At 41.4% G+C, this 20,818-nt stretch overlaps 1 protein-coding gene across 2 annotated transcripts in view; it reads left to right on the forward strand.

The window, feature by feature from the left end:
• Nucleotides 1–3,395: 3,395 nt before the first annotated feature.
• Lrrk2 (leucine rich repeat kinase 2) overlaps nucleotides 3,396–20,818 on the forward strand; it is a 145,927-nt gene continuing 128,504 nt past the window's right edge. Inside the window, exons 1-6 of one of the 2 annotated variants that reach the window (XM_076556638.1) lie at nucleotides 3,396–3,678; nucleotides 3,856–3,941; nucleotides 9,970–10,079; nucleotides 13,440–13,528; nucleotides 16,837–16,971; nucleotides 19,389–19,523. In XM_076556638.1, the coding sequence (XP_076412753.1) occupies nucleotides 3,522–3,678; nucleotides 3,856–3,941; nucleotides 9,970–10,079; nucleotides 13,440–13,528; nucleotides 16,837–16,971; nucleotides 19,389–19,523 (712 nt within the window). In that variant the 5' untranslated portion in view covers nucleotides 3,396–3,521. The remainder of the gene's footprint in view (nucleotides 3,679–3,855; nucleotides 3,942–9,969; nucleotides 10,080–13,439; nucleotides 13,529–16,836; nucleotides 16,972–19,388; nucleotides 19,524–20,818) is intronic. The other variant, XM_042264518.2, reaches the window with a different exon arrangement.

Genomic DNA, 20,818 nt, shown 5'->3' on the forward strand with positions numbered 1-20,818 from the left:
AGCCAGAGGATCAGGGAGTTTGCTGGAGATGGTATCTCCTAGTAAAGTCAGAAGCTACACCCATAAAGTCTCACCAGCATGGCTGCCTAAACATGAGCAGAACAAGGTCAACAGTAGACATGCCAAAGTGGGAAAGGCCCATACACCTAAACTCAAAGAAGTACAAGGCAAATAAAGAATGCTGAGATCAAGAGAAATACTTTTCTTCAGGGAAGAGCACAAGAATTGGTTATCCAATACTAATGGTCAGCCATGACAACATGCATACAAGTAGCATGTTGACTAGTATACAGACTGAGCAGAATATATATACATATATAATATATATAACAAGAATATATATATAATATATATATATATATAAAGAATATATGTATATTTATATGTATATATATTACATCCTCCCATTTGTGGAGTACTTTGTACTGTGTTACTGGCCTCTCTCTGTTTTTTCAATGTTCCCTTTATGTAGCTGTGTCAAGGACACTCCAAATAACTTGATGATAAGAGAGTACTTCATATATTGTACACACTGTGGCCTGTTTAGGGGTTTCAGGATGGAATATGTGGAGCCTGAAATTCAAATCCAACTTGGTACCCTCTGGGTGTGTCTGCTAGCAATGAGAACAACTGTTCCTGATTCTCGGGAAGTCACTTGAGCTGGATAAACTGTGCTTCCTGGGCCTGTCCCTCCTGTGACCCCTGTGGCACTGTTTCTTCTTCTAGAGAAGTGATTGACAGTCGAGGCTACTGTGCCCCTGGATCATGCCTAATTGGGCAGTTCTATCACCACAGGTGTGTGAGCTATTTTATAGCTGTTAGGTCTCCCTGTTTCTTTAGTTTTACATTCTTGTTACTATTAAGAGACAGTATCTTTTTTGCATTCAATCTTCCTGTTAATATGATAGACCCATTTATTTATACCTTTCATAGAGTTTGATCACTTCTTTGTGAAAGTTTTGTGTCTATTTTGTTAGATTTATTCGATTCTTTCTCTCAATGCTATTTCACATACAAAGTTGAATTGATCTTTATGAACACATTCTTTAAAAAGATGAACATATTTTTCTTAAACTTCCTGGTCATTCACAGTAAATTCGCATTTTTCTTTTCTCCAGTGATTCATTAAAACCTTTCAAGTTAATTGGTTTTGCCGTATGTAATTCCCTTCCCCCATTTACCATTTTCCTTTAGTTTATGTTTTTCTTTGATGGCAGAAAATATGTTTTAATGAATCACAAATATTAACTTCCTGTGTTTTCTGTTCCTGCCTTTGCTGTTTGGGCAAGATTAAATAACGTTTAATATATATTTCCCCTAGTTATTTTTGTTTTGACTTTTAGCCCATCTGGAGTTTGCGTTGGTGTTTGCTATGTTTGGTGATGTCAGTTTTATTTTTTCCTTCCTCAGAAGTTAGGCAAATATTTAGTGTTATTTTATTCTCCACCGAATACTGCCTTAGTCATGGATTTCTGTCTATAGCCCTCATTTTCATTCTTGTTGACTAGGGAGTTAATGAGTCTTGGAATTTTAGTCAATCAATTAAGCATGTTTAGAACTCAAGGATACTTTGCCCTAAGCTGCTGTGGCTTCTGGCAAATGTTTCCAGTAGAAAGCTCAAACAGAGCCCCCTGTTTGCTAGCATGGCCAGTGTGGAGGCCTACAGGTGGATGAAGGGATTGAGGAACTTAAGGAAACATGTTGTCACTTAGAACTTTCTTTTAAAGGGAAGTAAGTCTCAATTACCGGCAAGTTTTTTGTTTGTTTGTTCTGTTTTGTTTTAAATGAGAAATGGGGTGGGGGAGGGGGGAGAAAAAGAAAAAAAGAAAGTTCCAGGTATTCATTCAGTCCTCAGAAGTTGAAACAAGTCCAGAAAGCACATAGAAGAGGGTAATGGCAGGTCTCGTAAAGATCCTAAGTTGAGAGTTTTGTTTCTATATGGGAAATTACACACATAGAAATGTAACACACCAGAAGAGCGTCACTTACCTTCCACAATTCCCAATTCCAAAGATGTTATTTCATCTCTACCTTCTCCCATTTCAACAACCCCCCCCCCCCCCCCCCCCCGCCAAGCATGGATTACATGAAAGCAAATTCTAAATATTCTATCCTTGCAAATATAAACATTTAGAACAAGTCTGTAAAGATTAAAAACCTTTGACAACAAAAAGAACTCAATACCCGGGCTGATGTAAACTTGCTCTCTCGTCCTGCTGAAATGAGTGGAGTGTGGACAATCCTCCAACCTGGATGTAAGTCATAGCTCTCAGCACCCCCCTTCTCCCACACTCAATCGCACCCCCACTCTGCACCTCTGTGGTTCCAGCAAGCTTTCACTACCTGCTCCAAAGGAGCCACCTCAGTAAGTAGAGGAATTCTCCTCCATTTTGAAATTATTATCAGGATGTTGAATGGGAAATCATGAAATACTGACTTGGTTTAATTCTCCTCCTGTGTAAATGACCTTGAGGAGAGGTCATTTGAAGGCCATAGATCATCTCTGTTCCAGCCTTGTCTACAGCACTGTTTCCGAGTTCTCTTGAAAAACTTTGGCATTTTCTTTTCTTTTTGGAATCCAAAACCTTTGTTCACACAAGTATTCTAGCACTGTGCCTTCCAGGACCCTCCTCTCTTCCCCCTCCTCATCTCTCATATCTCTCTCTCTTTCTCTCTCTCTCTCCCCCTCCTCTTTTTTCTACCTCCCTTCTCTCCTTCCTCTTTCCTCCCCCGTTTCTCCCCTTCTAGATAGGCTCATTTAGCCCTGGCTGGCCTTGAACTTGGTATGAGGCAAGGAGGGCCTCAAACTTCTACGGTTCCTATCTTCATCTCCCAGGTGCTGGAATTACCAGTTGCCCATTCTTCAGATCCCTCGTTTAACTTTAGACTTCTGGACATCAGTGCTAATAACTAGTTCTGGCCAGGAATGACGTTCAAGGGCTGTTTCTTGCATCTTTTATTTCACCGACTATCCTGTGTTCCCTTAGTTCCATCCTTGAGAACAGGGAGCTGAGTCAGAACTCCTGGATCCTGCCTTGCAAACCCAAAAGAACGGAGAGGCCTTTTGGCAACCGGAGCTTCAGATAACTAGCAAGCAAACAACTCACGCCTTCCCCCACACCAGCAAAAGCCACAATCTTCACCGAAAAGTCTATGTAGCTGACCGATTTTGATTGTTAAAAGCTGCATCCTTTGGGGCAAAATGACTCTTCTCCCTATAGGGGGAACTCTTAAAGAAACCATTTTCCACCCCCCGAAAGGGGCCAACTGGGCGGTGTCCTCTTTTCCCAACGCCCCTTTTGCTATTCTTAGATCGCGGGGTGGCAGCTTTCGCTTTTCCCCGGCGGAGTTCCCAGCGCTGCTCTGCGGCTGGGAAGGCCGGGCTGAGGCTGGGCCGGGGCAGCCACGGTCGCCGTCTGGGCGCGGCCGGAGGCCGAGGGTTGGGCCTGCAGCGGAGGCGGCGGAGCGGTGCCGAGAGCAGCCAGCCACCTCCCAGGCTCGCCCGCAGTCCCCGCCGCACCATGGCCAGTGGCGGCTCGCAGGGCTGCGAGGAGGAAGAGGAGGAGGAGGCTCTGAAGAAGTTGATAGTCAGGCTGAACAATGTCCAGGAAGGCAAGCAGATCGAGACGTTGCTCCAGCTCCTGGAGGACATGCTTGTTTTTACCTATTCCGACAGAGGTAATGCCCGCAGCCCCTCCCTCCTCTGCAAACTTTATCCCGTACTTGGGGTGCTAATCTTGGGCACCCCACTCCTTGCCTTCGGGGAGGAAGGAGCTGGGATCCTGGGAAGGTCGAAAGGATGCTGTGGGTTGTGACTTTGTTTTCTTCCCCCACTTCTTCCCTCTTCTTCTCCAGCCTCCAAGTTATTTGAAGGGAAAAATTTCCACGTGCCTCTGTTGATCGTCCTGGACTCCTACATGAGAGTCGCCTGTGTGCAGCAGGTAAATGGGCCTTTCCTTCTGTTCTCAAGACCTTTATATGATAGGCCTTGTGTCCCGGGTTCTCGAGATTAGCTTCAAGAGGGAAACCTTGTCAATTGTTAGTCACTACGAGCAGAGGAGAAGCAACTTTATTAACTGACAGGCTCTAGACGGTGGTAGCAGCAAACATGAAAACAATTCTCTTACCGGCAAGGTGAGTTCATTAACTTTTTAAGCTATTCTAAACATTTTCCTAATATACACAGTGTTTTTAATAGGACGTTGCTGTGATTAATTCCAGCAAATGGGGCGGGGATTAAGTTAACAGGAATAAAACAGTCAAGTGAACAGCAAACTTTCAAGGGTCAGCCTGTTTCCATGGTTTTAAATTAGCAGAAGATGGAGTTCAAGGCTCTTCCTGCAGGGTACCTTGCAGTGTCCAAAGAAAGTGATGTTTCCGGAATCCCCCTGTGTTTACATTTCTACTTTGTAGCTGTTGTCCCTCAAAACGGATACAAAAAAGTGTACCTTCTAGGATCTGTGTCACAGAAAGTCCAGAAGTAGGCTAAGTAATTAAATGTGATTTTCAAAGCAGCCCCAGATAATTAAAGTGTATCTTTCAGTCAAGACGGAATTATTTCTAAAGGTACTAACTTCCTTTGGAGTTTTGTGATTTGGGGAATTGAAATCCGTTTTGTCATCCCAATACTAAGACTTGTAGGGAACTCTGGAGAATATTCCTTCATATTGGTTCTGGTAACTAGACAGAAGTAAGGCTTATTTCACTCTCCAGATTTCCCCTCCCGCTCAAGTTCTCACGGTAGAGCCCAGACTGCCTGGAACTGGCCATCTCCTTGTCACAGCCTCCCCACTGCTATGATCACAGGTGTATATGGTGCATGCCATCACACCTGGCTTTAGTTTTCTTGTATACAAGCACACTTATGTCTGCAACAATGTATTTTTCCAAATGTGAATTACTTTCTGTCTGGCTAGTGATTTTCAGGTGATTACCCAAAAACATCAAGAGAAAGATGGAGGCAGGTAAAGATACTGTTCTTTTTAGCACTCGGAGTCTGAAATTTACCCAAGGAATATGAATCATTTTTAAGGAGCTTTCTGCTCGCCACCTACAGCATCCTTCTTGCTTCATATTCAAAAGTGTCTAATTCTGGTTGCCTACACTACCAAGCACTATAATTGGTAGTCTCACCCCTGCTGGGTAAAAAGAAAAAAAAAAAAAGCTGGGGAAAACTGGACCCTGTTTTTCAGTCAGCAGGGTCCAGAAGAGAGTAGCTGACTTGAGAACCCAGGGGAGTCTGGAACACATCCATTGTTTGATTCTTTCTCCTTTCTTCTCTTGCTCTTCTGTCTGTCTGTCTCTGCGCCATCTCTGTCTCTCCCCTCCTCCTTTCTCTGTGCTGAAAATCAAAATCTGGGACTTGGAATGTGCTAAAGCACTGATTACTGACCTACATCCCCAAACACTCTAATTTCCTCCTTCCTGTCACCCCACTTCTCCCTCCCCCTCTTTTCTTTGTCCCCCTTGTCTGTTTCCACTCCTTCCCCTTCTCTTTATCCTCTTCTCTTCCTCTTCCTCCATTTCCTTTTTCTCCTTTCCCCCCGTCCCCAATTCTCTCTCTTTTGTTTGTTTGTTGTCTTTTTGATGCTAGGAATTAAACACAGGGCTTTGCATATACTAGACAAATGCTCTACCAGTGAGCTAGCTACACACCCAACCAGGACATTCTAATTCCTGATCATAGAAAATGCCCAAGCGTGGGCACACTAGTCTGCAATGGCTCTGATGTTGTTTGGGTGGGGGCAGGGGCAGCAAAGTGTGTTAGAAAGGAACGGCCTTCAGTTTGGTAATAGAGCAGAATAAAATCAGCACATCTGATGTTCTATTTGTATCTATCTGTGAAGGGCTTTATGCATATTACAGTAGTCGATTCTTACTGGAATCTCACTGTCCTTTGAAGAAAGCTGACCAGTGTTTTTCCTTCATCTTGATTCAGTTGAGAGTGAGTCCCTGGGGGAGCTTGTAAGACAGTGAGGTCTCGAATCCCTTCATGCCTTCAAAATCTCCACCAGCTGGTGCTGAATTCATAAGATGTGTAAGCGAGCAAGAGTCCAATGGCTTGGCACGGATCCTATGAGCATGGACAATGGCCACATCATCATTGGTCTTATCAAAGGGATGTAGAAAGGGGTCTCTCTCTACCAAGATTTTCAAGTCTATGGGAAAGTAATATTTTCTTTTAAATTTCTCCACATAATTGGAATTCACATAATTAGTAAGAGTATCCTTTCCTATTTCTTGCATTCAGTTAGCTAGAAGTACCAAATGAAGATCTCTCCATGAATGTAAGGTGTTTGGTTAGGAGTTCTCTTCAGAAATGCATGTTAAGGTTTCTTGCTGGCGTCATCCAATGTGATATTGCAGACTCTCGAGTTTTACACTTTTCTTTACCTGTGCTTCTTTGCAAATGCAGTTCTTGGAGCGCTGCTGTCAAGCTTGCCCTGTGCATTCCTCTTCCTGTCAATCATTTTCTTCTGCTCCCCAATGTTATCTCCCTTTTTCCGTGTAGTTCCAACCTTTGGCGAAGGAGAACCAAATAAATGGAAGTGTGCTAAGCGTTCTACAACCCTTTAACGTTTTCCACTTGTTCATGAATGGGATGCTTGGGTTTATAGAGCAAATTATAGCAGAGAAAAAGCTGTCGACCTTAACTGTGCAGGGTAAGAACTTTCTCTCTCTGAAGGATAAGTTCCTAATTGAAAGATTAATGCATCGCTTGTTACCCCTGCTTTGATGCTGGAGATTTCGCTTAGTCACGGAAGCGCCACTCATGGATTGCAGGCTCAGCTGTGCGAATGGATCTTTCTGCCAAGCAGTTATTGATGCTGTAGCTTTAGCAACCCGAACAAAGCAGGTTTTCTCAGTGAGTCAGCCATATACAGGTACGGACAGGAATTTAGCATCCTATAATGCATTTCCTCATTAGAAGCTCATCAGAATGCTACTTTTTTAAATGCCTGGGGGAAAAGGCTTCATCGAATTTTTAAAATCTCAGAAACAGCTGGTTTCTAAGACAGCTGGATTGTTAATGTCTGTTCTGCTTACATAGAAGAGGGTACCAACTTAAACATGGGTAAAAAAAATGACTGTTAGAGATTTCTGTCTTTGTTTGTTTGTTTGTTTGTTTTTCAAGACAGGGTTTCCCTGTGTAGCTTTGCGCCTTTCCTGGAACTCACTTGGTAGCCCAGGTTAGCCTCGAACTCACAGAGATCCGCCTGGCTCTGCCTCCCGAGTGCTGGGATTAAAGGCGTGTGCCACCACCGCCTGGCGAGATTTCTGTCTTTTAAAGGAAGTTGCGATTATTTGAAGGGAAGTAGTGGCAACATGAGGCAATTCACGCTTAATTCAAAAATAGTATAGTAAAGAGACTCTAGTATGAACAACGTTGGAAAGAGATGGGACTGGAGAGATCATATGGATTTTTGTCTTTGTGAGGTGCCTCCTATCTGCTCATGCAAACATACAGACGTGTGCCACTCCCCCTTAGTAAAGGAATGTCAGTTTCTCACCATGCCATTCAGCTCTTTGTATGTTGTATTTTCACTCTTCTGTCCAATGCCATTCAGGTCTTTGTATTGTATATCTTCACTCTTCTGTCCAGCTTTATTCTCCTGCAGTCCCCTCCCCTGCACACAGTTCTTGTCGCTGGCTCCCCACTCATCTTATGGCTCATGAGTTTTGAACTGTGGCTGGAGTCTTACCTCTGCCACATCTAGTCTTCCTTTGAGTAGTTCTAACTCACAGTCAATCTTACTTCCAGGATTCATATTTTTTAACATGTATCATAAGTCATGTGTCTCAGACACCCTTTCATTAATGGTGCATTTCATTACCTGTGTGCTACCTTGCTAGAAATGTTCTGTTTTGTTTCCTGATCATATCGAGTATTGTTCTTTAGCACGTAGGAAGAGTGGACGATGCTTCAGATTTACAGCGGTAGTGGGAAGGGTGGGCTGATCTCTGAGTTGGAATTGGGAGTTTGTATTTTTTTTTTTCCAGAGGGAAAGAATGACTTATTGATGTTGGGATCATATCGAATGGACTATGCAAAGGCATTTTAAAATGGGGCCTGAAGAGGTGACTTAGTGGTTAAGAGCACTTGCTGCTCTTTCAGAGGACCTAGTCTGATTTCCAGCACACATATGGTGGTTTCCAACCATATGTGTCATTCCAGTACCACCTGTACTTGTTAGATACAAACTAGAGTCCTTGGCAAGAGGGGACCTCAACGGAGAAATTACCTCCATCGGACTGGCCTATGAACAAGTCGAGAGGACATTTTCTTAATTAATGATTGTGGGAGGGCCCAGTGCACTGTGAGCAATGTCTTCTCTGGGGAAGGTGGTTAGGGATTGGTTATGGATTGTATAAGACAGCAAACCAAGCAAGCCAGTCAGCAGCTTTTCTCCACAGTCTCTGTCTGATTCAGTCCCTGCCTCCAGGTTCTTACCTTGAGTTCTTGCCTCAGCTTCTTTTGGTGGTAGATTGAAAGCTGTAAGATGAAATGAACCTTTTCCTTCCTGAGTTGCTTTTTAGTCCTAGTGTTTCTCAGAGCTCCAGAGACACCTGCTAGAGCACGGGAGAGTTGGCATCATCTTCTGGCCTCAAGGAATCAGACACAACAGTGTCATAAATGTACACATGCAGACAAAATGTTCGAACACAGAAAATGAACAAATCTTTTAAAAAGGCATATGTAAGATGCATCAATAAACTCTTACACCGCACATAAGTGTGGAGAGTTTTAGGATACTCGGGGCCTCACAGTTCACAGTTAGACATTGAGGGGAATGTAAGGGGCACTTAGGTGTTCTGCCTCCTATAATAGGTCCTTTTCTTTTTCCAGTAACAGATGTAGGTTCAATCATAGGACAGTACTGCTCATAGGCCTCTGTTACCCAAGGCCAGTCATTTCACTTTGCCATAAATATCTCCAGCTTCCTCCAATTCTCCGTTCTGAGCCCTTTCCTCTTCTATAATCAAACTCTTGAATTCTTGGGAAAGATTATGTTAGATATTTATATGTTAAAAAGTAATACGGTGCAAGTATAGCCATTCTTGCCTAATAATTTTAGTGTGTCCTTTCAAATTGTTCTTTATTTTGTTTGATTTAGATAATAAGGATATCTATTTTGTATTTATTCAGGAATGTCATAATACTTTTGTGTTCCAGTTGCATGTGGTTCTAAAGCAATGTGTGGTCAAAGCACATACCTTATTTTAAGGTTTTGTTTTGTCTTAAAATGATTATTTAAAAGTGATATAGTTATCTGTTCTACGAAAAAAACCCCAGAAACTCATGATTGGCTCATCTACTACAAGCCTTTAAAAAATGTGGCTATGGGGCTGGGGACATAGGTCAGTTGGTACAGTGTTTGCCTCTCATACAGGAAGCCTTGGGTTCAATCATCCTTAGCATCACATAAACTGGGTGTGATGGTACATGGTTGTAATGCTAACATTTTGGATGGGAAGGAGGATCAGAAGATCAAAGTCATTTGTGGCTACAAAATGAGTTCAAGACTAGCTCAGGGTATATGAAATACTATCTTGAAAAAAAAAAGTAAATGTGCTGTGGGATGGTCTGTATGTTAAATGTGTTGCTCTGATTGGTCAATAAATAAAACACTGATTGGCAAGTGGCCAGGCAAGAAGTATAGGCGGGACTAACAGAGAGGAGAATTGAGAGAACAGGAAGGTGGAGGGAGACACTGCCAGCCACCGCCATGACAAGCAGCATGTGAAGATGCTGGTAAGCCATGAGCCACGTGGCAAGGTATAGATTTATAGAAATGGGTTAATTTAAGAACTGGATAGCTAGAAGCCTGAGCCATTAGGCCAAACAGTTTAAATAATATAAGCATCTGTGTGTTTATTTTATAAGTGGGCTGTCGGACTGCCGGGGCTTGGTGGGACCTGGAGAGAAAACTCTCCAGCTACATAAATGTTTACCTTTCTTGCTTTCAGGTGGGTTGGTCACTTCTGTGCAAATTAATAGAAGTCTGCCCAGGGACACTGCCGAGCTTAATAGGACCCCAGGATATTGGAAATGATTGGGAGGTCCTTGGTATTCATCAGTAAGTATGACAGATGTGTGAAAACAAACAGCACTGAAAAATTGTGGACACCCTTTTGCCATCCAAAACCATTATGTTAAATTCCTTCAAAGCAGATACGTTTTTCTTAAATCAATAACTTATATTTATCAAGATCTTTAAACTTAGATTTGTGAACTAGAAAACTAAAATTGATGGTAAAACATCAGGTGAGATGATTTTACTAACAAGGTTCTATGATTATATAAATGGTGAAGTTTGTAGATTTTTGAGAATAACTTAAGACAAAGCAAGATGAGGTCTTTCCTATTAAAGGTGGAACTGATACAATCCAGGAATTCTTTAAAAATCGCGGCAACTAAGAAGTTACTTCTGTAAGCATCCATTTCAAAGTCATGCTCCACTGTCTTCATGTGCACACTTGCGTGTGTTTGTGCATACTAATCTCAGTGAAAGTAGCCTGGCTTTCAAGAGGAAGAGAAAAGAGGAAATGAATCCCTCTCAGCCCTCTGAAGCACAGTCTAGGTGACTGTTTACCAGTCATTTGGTTGAAGCTCTCAACAGAATGTCTCTAATAAGACCACATATGTAGCCATAATTAGGTAAGACTTTTTGAAGAAAAATTTGTATCTAGGAAAACCTTTTTTAAAAAGTAACTTAGTTTCTGGAAATTTATGAAAATATCCTCTGTCATTAGGTACCCTCTTATCTAGGGCCACAGTTAGGAAGATATTTTACTTCCAATGCTACATTGCTTGAGAAAAATATGTTTTATTAAAAACTGAATTTTATAACTCTTACCAGAAAATTGAAATGGGGTAGAACAGTGTGTCTGTCCCTCAGGGCGTTAGTATCAGCTTTAGTGTTTCCATGTTTCACCACTTCTAACATGTTGGTGTTGCTAGTTTTTAGTCTCTACCCTCTCAAGAGTATGGTTTGAGAAAAATAACCATTTTCAAACTAATTTTTGAAACTCCCTGTGTCAGTTCTGTAATATTCAGTGAAGACCTACCTACAGTATACTTATAATTATTAGTTGTTCTAATTTAATTTCCCTTTTGTTTGTTTGAGATTTCCCAGTCTACTCCAGGTTTATTAGTTAATCTACAATATCAGAGTCTGCTGGAAAACTCACCTCCTCGTATTCCAGAACAAACCTACCATTTGGGGAGAACTGTGAAACTATTTCCTTGGGAAATACGTTCATATATTCACTCACCCATTCTCATGCTTACCCATTCAAGTCCATCCTTCCACCTCCATTGGTTGTCTGCACTCCTGCTCTAAGTGAAATTTGGGCCTGTGACCAAGGGAGAAATCCTGTTCTCTACGCTAGAACATTTTGGGAAACATTTTGTAAGACCTTTTCCCCCTGTGGCCAAACTTTTCCCCTCCAAAATTGATGAATACCAAAGAGGGAATCCTGTCTGTAGTAGTCATGTGAAGGATAGTGAGAATGTGTTTATTGCTCTAGTTAATGGTGTGAACCTATAAGAGCAGAGCCTAAATATGAGGCAGACTAAAGTCTCATGCAATAGCCAACTTTATTGAGAGCATCAGACAGTTTATACCATGAGGGTCAAGAACAGTCACATGAGTATAGTATACAATCACAAGGACAAGCCACACATAGCAAACACATGTTTTTCCATAGAGGCAAATAAACAAATAATAACATCCAATTGAAATGAATAATTTGAAATAAACTCATTCTTATCTGCTATACCCCAGTAGGGCACAAAAACAAGTTCCAAGAACAATTCCATCTTTTTGGAGTAACTGAGGTCACAAGACTCTTGTTCTTTTTCTCTTGGAGTTTTCGCACAAGCAATCAGAATTTCCCTTGCACAACTCCATTCTCGGACTGTGTTCTAACAGAATGGAACAGGAAGGGGTAAGGCTAGGATGGGTAGGTAGAGTTATCAACAGTCCTTACTAGGAGACCAAAGGACTTGTTTTTTTAAATATAAAAGAAGCTGTGGATGGCACCAACTCTGTCTTCTTCCAACAGTTTAAAACCAACAACTACCAGGCAGGAAATGGTTAAAGGTTACATTTGAGACTGATAATACAGATTAAAAGTGAGTGAATTTGAGAGCATGTACTGTAGATAGGAGTTCATTATTACTTTATCAAAGTAATATATATATATGTGTATATATATATATATATATATAGCAATATTACTTTATCAAAGATAGTAGGGAGCAATAATTTTAATATTTAAGTAGATCCTTAAGGTTATATATAAATGAACTTTATTCAATCTTCCTGTATGTTAATATATAAACATGTGTGACATATAATTCATAAATTCTTTATGACATATCCAAGGTATCTCCTCTGGATGTGGATACTCTTTGTGGTGCTTTGTGTGTTAATGACTAAGTAGGGCTATTTAGTGAAATATAAGCAGGACTTAGCTTTTCTGTTGAGACACAGAATAATACTTTCCTCCTAAGTCTTTTCACTCTTTCCAGTGATGTGGGTCAATCCACAGGCCTTGTGTCTAGTAGGCAAGTACTCTGTCACTGTCCTACATGCAAGAATAAATGTATTGGTTTCTCCCTCTGTTTCCCTCCAACTTTATTGAGATATGGTTGATAATTAGAAAATGTATAGAGTCAATGTATTTAACTTGACACACAGAATCATGTGAAGTATTTGCCACAGTGGAGACAAATCATATTCCTGGTTATTTCATTTACTTATTTGTATTTGTTATGCTGGTGGAGATGGAAACTGGGGCCTTGGGCATGCTAGGCAAGAGCTCTGCCACTGAGCTACACTCCAAGCCAGGCTGTCAATTTTATAAGCTTGGTTTAAGTTTGTACCAAGAGGAAATGTATCGTATGAGCTTTGCTGAACAGAACAAAATACAGTAAGTGTATAGGTGAGTGAAGAACAGTACTCAAATATTGCTTTAGATGTTATTGAATCCCTGAGTCCAAACTTCCATTAACAAAAAATTACATTTAGGTTGGCATGGTGGTGCACACCTTTAGTCCTAGTACTAGAGAGGCAGAAGCAGGTGGATCTCTATGAGTTTGTGGCCAGCCTGAACTATATAGAGAGTTTCATGCCTGCTGGGACTACAGAGTAAGAACTTGTGTCAAAATGCTTTTATTGATTTATTGACTTTGTATGTATGTGCATGTATGTATATACTTGTGTGTGTGTGTGGGGGGGGAGACATGCATGCCATGGCACATATGTGGGAGTCAGAGGACAACTTGTGGACATCTATTCTTGCTTCCACTATGTGGCCTCCAGGGATTGACCTCAGGCTGTTGGGTGTGGCATCAAGTGCTTTCTCACTGGGGAGTCTCCTTGGCTTCACTGTATGACTTTCATTGTCCTATGATTTTGTTTTTATTCCAGGCTGATTCTTAAGATGTTAACTGTCCACCATGCCAATGTGAACGTTTCAACAGTTGGACTAAAAGCCTTAGATCTCCTGTTAGATTCAGGTGAGTGAGGACTGAAAATGCTTGCTCCTCATAGTTGTCTGGGTCAGTGTGCAAGCTATGATTTCTAGAGAGTTTTCCTATGCCTGTCTTCTCCATGCTTCCTGTTCCTCTGTCTCTCAGAGGTCACCCAGCACCTTGGTTCTGAATGTTGTTTGTGTGTCCCTCCCGTGTTCCTAGTTCCAACCTGGCTTCCAAAATCTGCTCCCATAATTCACACTCCTGGTAGCCTTTTCTGTGTATACCCTCCAAGTCTTTTCTGCAGTTTGTCTTTGATAAAGCGGGTAGCAGTGTTTCTTGAGCGTTTGCTAGATGTAACATGCTTTACAAGCTTTCAAAACCTATGTCACCCCAGATAGGCATTTTCCTTATCTTTCTGGGTGAGAAACACTGATGAGCGGAGAGGTGACCTCAGCCACCAAGTGAGTGACACAACCAGCATGTGACTCCACACACCAGACTCTCTCCCTCAGGTGACTTCTGCCAAGAGAGTAACAGACCCAAGATGAGATTTTGAGATGATGTGATAGTTGTGATCATTGCCCTGATAGATGGCCGTGATTGTCAAAGACATAATCCTGAATGATTGGAAGTTTTGGTCAATGAATGGGAGGTCATGTTGAGGTCAAGAGAATTTCATGTGGTGTGCACAGCTTCAGAGGCCTTAGAAGACAGAAGGGAGGTTGCATAGGGAGCATGAGACATCAGAGTCCTAATTAGTCATGCTAATGAAGACTCTCAGGAGAGAGAAGGTGTAAGGAAGGACCAGGGCAAAGAGGACAGCAGACAGGAGAGTCCTAAAGAGCCTTTGATTCAATTATTTAACCCTTGTCTTTGGAACTTAAATTTTTCCTTGCCTCATTTTCATTTGTCACAATTGAACACTCGCCCCGGTGGTCCTTCCGCAGTGGTGGAAATAGTCCATGCGTGGCCCAGGGTCCGAGCAAGCAGCTCTACACAATGGTTGAACATTTGACATGGAAAAAACTGGACTTTGGTTTTATTTAATTTTTTTTTAAGATTTATTTATTATGTATACAGTATTCTGCCTGTATGTGTCCCTGCAGGCCGGAAGAGGGCACCAGATCTCATTATAGATGGTTGTGAGCCACCATGTGGTTGCTGGGAATTGAAATCAGGACCTCTGGAAGAGCAGTCAGTGCTCTTAACTACTGAGCCATCTCTCTAGCCCGGTTTTATTTAATTTTTATCATTCACTTTGAATTTAAATAAACCTATGTGGCTAGGGCTGCCTAGGCAGATGGGATAATGCATTGAGAGAAACAGTTGGAGGGTAATGAGAAAACTAAGAGAAATACAATGAAACTTGCCACAGTGCAGATAACAGCTAAAGTCCCATGTGGGGATTACAAATGTAAGTGACCAGTCTAAAATTGCTTGAGTGCAATCTGACTTTTGATTAAGGGTCTCCCTTCAGAGTGCAGACTGGCCTTGGACTCTCTCTGTGACCCAGGTTTGTTTGGAACTCACAGTCTTCCCGTCTCAGCCCTCCACAGCCCAGATGCTGGGGTTACCGCTGTAAACCACTCCACCTGCCTGACCTTTTAATTTTTAATTCAGCTCGGCCTCCAATTAGCTATTGAGCACTTGGCAAAGTCACTTGGATTACTTAACCTCTTTGTGCCTCAGTTTTTTGATTCTTGAATTGGGGTTTGGACCTATCTTGTGAGGCTGATTAAATGTGTTATAATGAAGAGAATCAACTAGTGACTGATACCTTTGTATAAGAAAAACAATCACTATGAGGCTCAGAATTTAGCTTAGTAGTAGAGCCCCGACTTAGCATGTATGCTCTGAGTTTAGTTTCCATTGTCACATGCACACACACACACACAAACCTAGAAAAAACTGTGTTTGTTGCTACCACCCCTGTTCCATGACAGTTACTTTTGCAGACAGACTGGATGTTATTTGTGCTCCACCTTACATTAGGGCAGGAAAGTGCTGTTCTAATGCAAGTTCAAAGAGACATTGGGGGAAGGATTTAAAAGAGCAATGGGTATAGCATATCCAGACTTGAGTTAGGCATGGGCTCAGGACACTGATTATAGTAGGATATGTAAAGGATCTGGTTTGATGTACTTAGGAGTGAGAGAAGGGCTTAGAAGAGTCCAACAAAGGATTTCGAGGATCACATTTAGGTTTTAGAAATACAATGCAGGGAGTCAACTATCAATAGTTAGGTAGAAGTTGGGAAGAAGCAGAGCAATTAAGCAACTATTTCTGCATTCTTAGTGAGATGGGAAGAGGTCCTGGGTAGGCTAGGAGAGCTGAACTAACTTCTTCAGAGAGAGTTTTCGAGTATTTAAGAGCTAACACTTGAATGGGTTGGCTCTTGATGAGTTGGCTCATTGAAAATGGAAGAGAGAGGGAATTTGGAAGGATAATGACTGGGAAATTTCTCTTGAGTGGTTGTTAGATGATGGTTTCATTGATGATGATCAGGAGAAAAAGTAGGGTCAGTTCAGGGCACCCACAGAATATTTAGATGGTAATGGTTGCTGGGGAGTTAGCTCCGCAGTAAAGCGCCTGCCTAGCAAGCGCAAAGCTTTGGGTTCAAGGCCCTGGGTTCGGTCCTCCTCTTTGGAAAAAAAAAAAGATGGTAATGGTCAAGGGGAAGATAGGAATGTATTTCAAGATTGTAAGATATGAGGCCTAGGCTTTGTGTGTGTGGTGTGGTGTGCCAAAAATTATAAAAATGTAGTAAAGTGTAGATAGAAACTTCTCTCATCCTGCCTTGCCCAACAGTCCAGATAAATCTCTCCCACCCATGGTCCTGCAGCTGCTTATAAAATAATTACACGGAGGCTTATATTAATTACAAACTGTATGGCCTATGGCTCAAGATTCTTGCTAGATAGCTCTTAGAACTTAACCCATTTCTATTAATCTATGTGTTGCCACGTGGCTGTGATGTGACTGGCCTGCTGACATCTTGTTCCTTGGGCAGCAGGTTCACGTCTCTCCTGTCTCTGCCCCTTTTCTCTCTGTATCTCTGCTTGGATTTCCTGCCTGGCAGCAAGCTTTCCTGCCATAGGCCAAAACAGCTTTATTTGTTACTCAATGGGAGCCACACATATTCACAGCATACAGAAAGAGATCCCATAACAGTAAAGTGGTTGGGAATTTATTTCACTTGGAAAGAATTTGCTATGGATAACATTTGGGACAATGAAGTGGTCTATCAAAAATAAAAGTCCATAAAACATTCATAGGCCTCATGCAAAAATTAATGTATCCACTGCTAAAAACAACGATTTACTTACAGCATATTGTTTTCTTCAAATTAGGTAAAATCACTTTGCTGATACTGGAAGAAGAATGTGATGTTTTCTTGTTAATTTTTGATGCCATGCACACATATTCAGCCAATGATGAAGTTCAGAAACTTGGATGCAAGGCTTTACATGTGCTGTTTGAAAGAGGTATTTAAAAGTGTTAATTCTTTACTTTGAGGTATTTATAAGAAGAATGGCCTGTACTGGGAAAAGTTGGATATAATTAATGAGACAAAAAAATTATCTACAATCGTAGTATTTACGAAGTGAAATAAGCTTTCCTAGTCTCTGAGTTTGGTAACATTGCTTCTTCCTGTGGTGTGAATTTCACTCACAGGTTATAAATCATGTGGTTATGGTAGACTTCCTTCCATTGCATAACTGGGCTCGAGGTCCACTTTGCAAACTGGGTTGTATGGGTGTTAAGGAGGAAAAAGAAAGCTATGAAGTCAAGTACGTGTTAAAATGGGGTTATGGTTTTGAATCTCGTCAGACCTGAAATGGCTACAGGCTCTGCCTAGAGAACAGGGTGCAGGCAGAGTGTCCTTGAGAAACACGCCAGGTTCACAGCAGCCTCAGAAACTGATAACAAATGATTGCACACTGCTGGAGCTGGTTTTGTCCAATCCTCTTACTGACTTGATGAGGAAATGGGTTGGAGAAATGAGCAAGTTGTCCGGGGTGAGCAGTTAGTTAGCACACAGTGGTTGCTACTGGTTTGGGACCCAGCTCTTTGATGGTCAGGCTTGGTAGAGGAGAGTTCACTGCCTATGAAGAGCATGAGAACTTCATGTGTCTCGGGCTGCCTTCTCTGTGTTACATCTTGCACCTAAGCTTTGATAAGAATTAAAGGATACAACTTGAAATTTGTTGTCTCACAGGACCTGTACTCTGTATTTCTGTTTGGGCAAGTTCTTACGCATAAAAGAGACTGTCACTATGCTCTCATAAGTGCTGTGTCCTTCCAGGACAGATAGACACAGACTAATGATGGCTAAACAGGAGAATCTTAATCCAATGTTCATTAATACTTAGGGTTATATTATGTTGTTATATATTTTATAAGTATAAGAAGAAAACAATTTTTGAATTTTTCAGGAGTATCAAGTTCCCTGAGACAGTAATTAGTTAATAAAGTTAATCTTGAAAAGTTAGTTAATAAAGATGCTTATCAAAAATTAAAATGACATTGTGGAAACTACACTATTAAATGTAAAGATCCCATGGTATCTGCCATTAATTGAACAAATCTAACCAGTTTCATATTACCTTACATGGATAGGCTAGTATACAGTTGAAAACAATGAAGGTTGCTCATAAAGAGCTGAATTTTCTAACGTTTTGTTAGTACCATTCTCAACCTAACAGACTGGATTTTTAAACCTTTTTTTGAAGTTCCCACTTAATAAAATGACTCCGAATGGAACTCGACATACTCTGATTATGAAAGGATGTCAATTTTAAAAGGTAATCTCACCTAAAAAAATGAATTACGGCTTTTGATCTCTCATGGAAAACCATTAAGACAGAGTATTTTAAAGTCTAATCACTTGCCATTTGCTGCAGTTAAGAAGTTTTGAACTGCAATGCTTAGCTGTGTCTCCCTTCAGCCATCAACCACAAATCCCTAGCTTTTAAATACCAAAAATAGGGACTGGAGAGATGGCAATTGCTGTTCCTGCAGAGGACCCAGGGTCAAGTCCAGCACCTACACAGTGTTTCTTATAACCACCTGCGACTTCAGGTGATCCAACTACCTCTTCTGGCTTCCTTGGGTATTTCAGGCATGTGCTGTACATACTGACAAACAGGCACACACAATACAAATAATTTTTTAAAAAGTAAAATAGAAAACCTAGTCATAATCAGCAGGTCACTCATATTCATTTCTAATGAGACATCTTTATTATCAGTAGCCAAAATCATAGTAGCTCATCCCAAAGGGTCATCTTTATTAGCAGTGGGTAAGACTCCTAGGATTTTTATCCTGATGGACCATCGTTATTATCAACCATCAGAATCATAGAATATTCCTTCCAGTACATCATCTTTATTGTATGTGTTAGTTTGCTGTAGACTTCCCTCAAAAAAATTGTAAATATGTCTCTTTTTTTTCCCTGAGAATTATTGGGTTCCTGATAATTTCTCATTTTGGAAGATGATATAACCAGTTCAGAACAGAACTCTTCAAATTAAGTTTCAAACTGATTTCATGTTTTATTTTTATTTATTTATTTATTTATTTATTTTGGTTTTTCAAGACAGGGTTTCTCTGTGTAGCTTTGCACCTTTCCCGGATCTCGCTCTGTAGACCAGGCTGGCCTCGAACTCACAAAGATCTGCCTGCCTCTGCCTCCCGAGTGCTGGGATTAAAGGCGTGCACCACCACCGCCCGGCTGATTTCATGTTTTAAATTCCTCTGCCTGTGGGGCAGAGACACATTTTTTTTTTATTAAGTATATTGTCTTTGTGAATGCTTTGTACGTATAAATGCATTTTTCAAGAGTTACAGTTTTTTGTCATCTTAAAGCATGTGAATGTGTTTTCTCTCCCCTTCTGTTTAGTCTCCGAGGAACACCTGATGGAGTTCATTGAGAGCAAAGACTACATGGTGCTGCTGACCACACTCAGCAACTTCAAAGGGGACAGGGACATTGTGTTTCATGTGCTCTCCTGCTTGCATTCCCTGGCGGTTCCTTGTGAGTACCCTCTCTGCACGCTTTCTGATTTGCATGTGCAGAGCTGCAATGAGTCCCTTTTGGATTTGTGTGTGTGTGTGTGTGTGTGTGTGTGTGTGTAGTGTGAATTCTAATTGGTCTTAATAATAAAAACCCAGAGTCAGATATAGGGGTAAATGCTGAAAGATCAGAGAGACAAAGGAGCAAGCCACAGCCACCACCTCTTACCCGGACAACTCCTCAGCCTGAAAGAGACTGAGCTCCTGTCTCCTTCCACCTTATATTCCTCTCTCTGCCCAGCCACATCACTTCCTGTCTCCGCCTCCCTAGTGCTGGGATTAAAGGTGTGAGATCCCAAGTGCTGGAATCAAAGATGTGTGTCACCACTGCCTGGCTCTTGTTTCTCTTTTAGACTGGAGCAGTCTTGTGTAGCCCAGGGTGGCCTTGAACTCACAGAGATCCCTTGTGCCTCTGCCTCCCAAGTGCTGGGATTAAAGATGTCTGCCCCTGCTGCCTGGCCTCTATGGCTAACTAGTGGCTTAGCTCCACACTCTGATCTTCAAGCAAGTTTTATTTGTTAGATGACAAACGAAATATCACCACACTTGTGGATCATAAGCTTCTTTATTCACTGATTCATTTAATTAATTTATATTTATTCAGACTATGCTGCCTCCAGTTCTAGGCTTAGAGCATGGGAAACAGCAGTGGGAAGCATCAATGTGTGTGTGCCTTGCCTCTTCTGAGTTCATTATACAGTAGGAAACACAGATATGATCCCAGTCAGGGCTGGGCATCCTAACGCAGAATTCCTGTGGTTGTGAGAATACAGAGACCAAGGCCAGAGCAATTGAAGAGTCTTGAACACTGAGAACTTAGCATCTAAAGAGGTGTGCAGTAGAATTGAATACAGGGAAATGTTTAGGGGCTGGACATTAGGAACATAATATGTGTTGACAATTAGACCTATAGCTCAAGTCTGAAATCTCCACTATGTTCAGGAGGCTGCATTCAAGGTCTGCCTGGACAACTTATAATGAGCATGTCTCAAAATAAAATAAAATAAAATAAAATAAAATAAAATAAGTACTGAAGATGCAGTTCATTGGCCAACTGAGTGCTTGCATTTCGTGAGGCTTTAAAGTGAATCCTCAGGACTGAAAAAACAAAACAAAAAAAGATGTGGAGCAGAGTGATGGAAAGCCACTCAGGAAACTCTGGTTTTATGAGCGTGTGCATATGTGTGTGTGTGTGTGTGTGTGTGTAAATGTGTATGTTCCTGTGTGAGTGTATATATGAATGTGTGCATGCATGTA

Source organism: Peromyscus maniculatus, chromosome 20 (assembly GCF_049852395.1).
Source record: "Peromyscus maniculatus bairdii isolate BWxNUB_F1_BW_parent chromosome 20, HU_Pman_BW_mat_3.1, whole genome shotgun sequence".
In the NCBI taxonomy this organism is placed as follows: domain Eukaryota; kingdom Metazoa; phylum Chordata; class Mammalia; order Rodentia; family Cricetidae; genus Peromyscus; species Peromyscus maniculatus.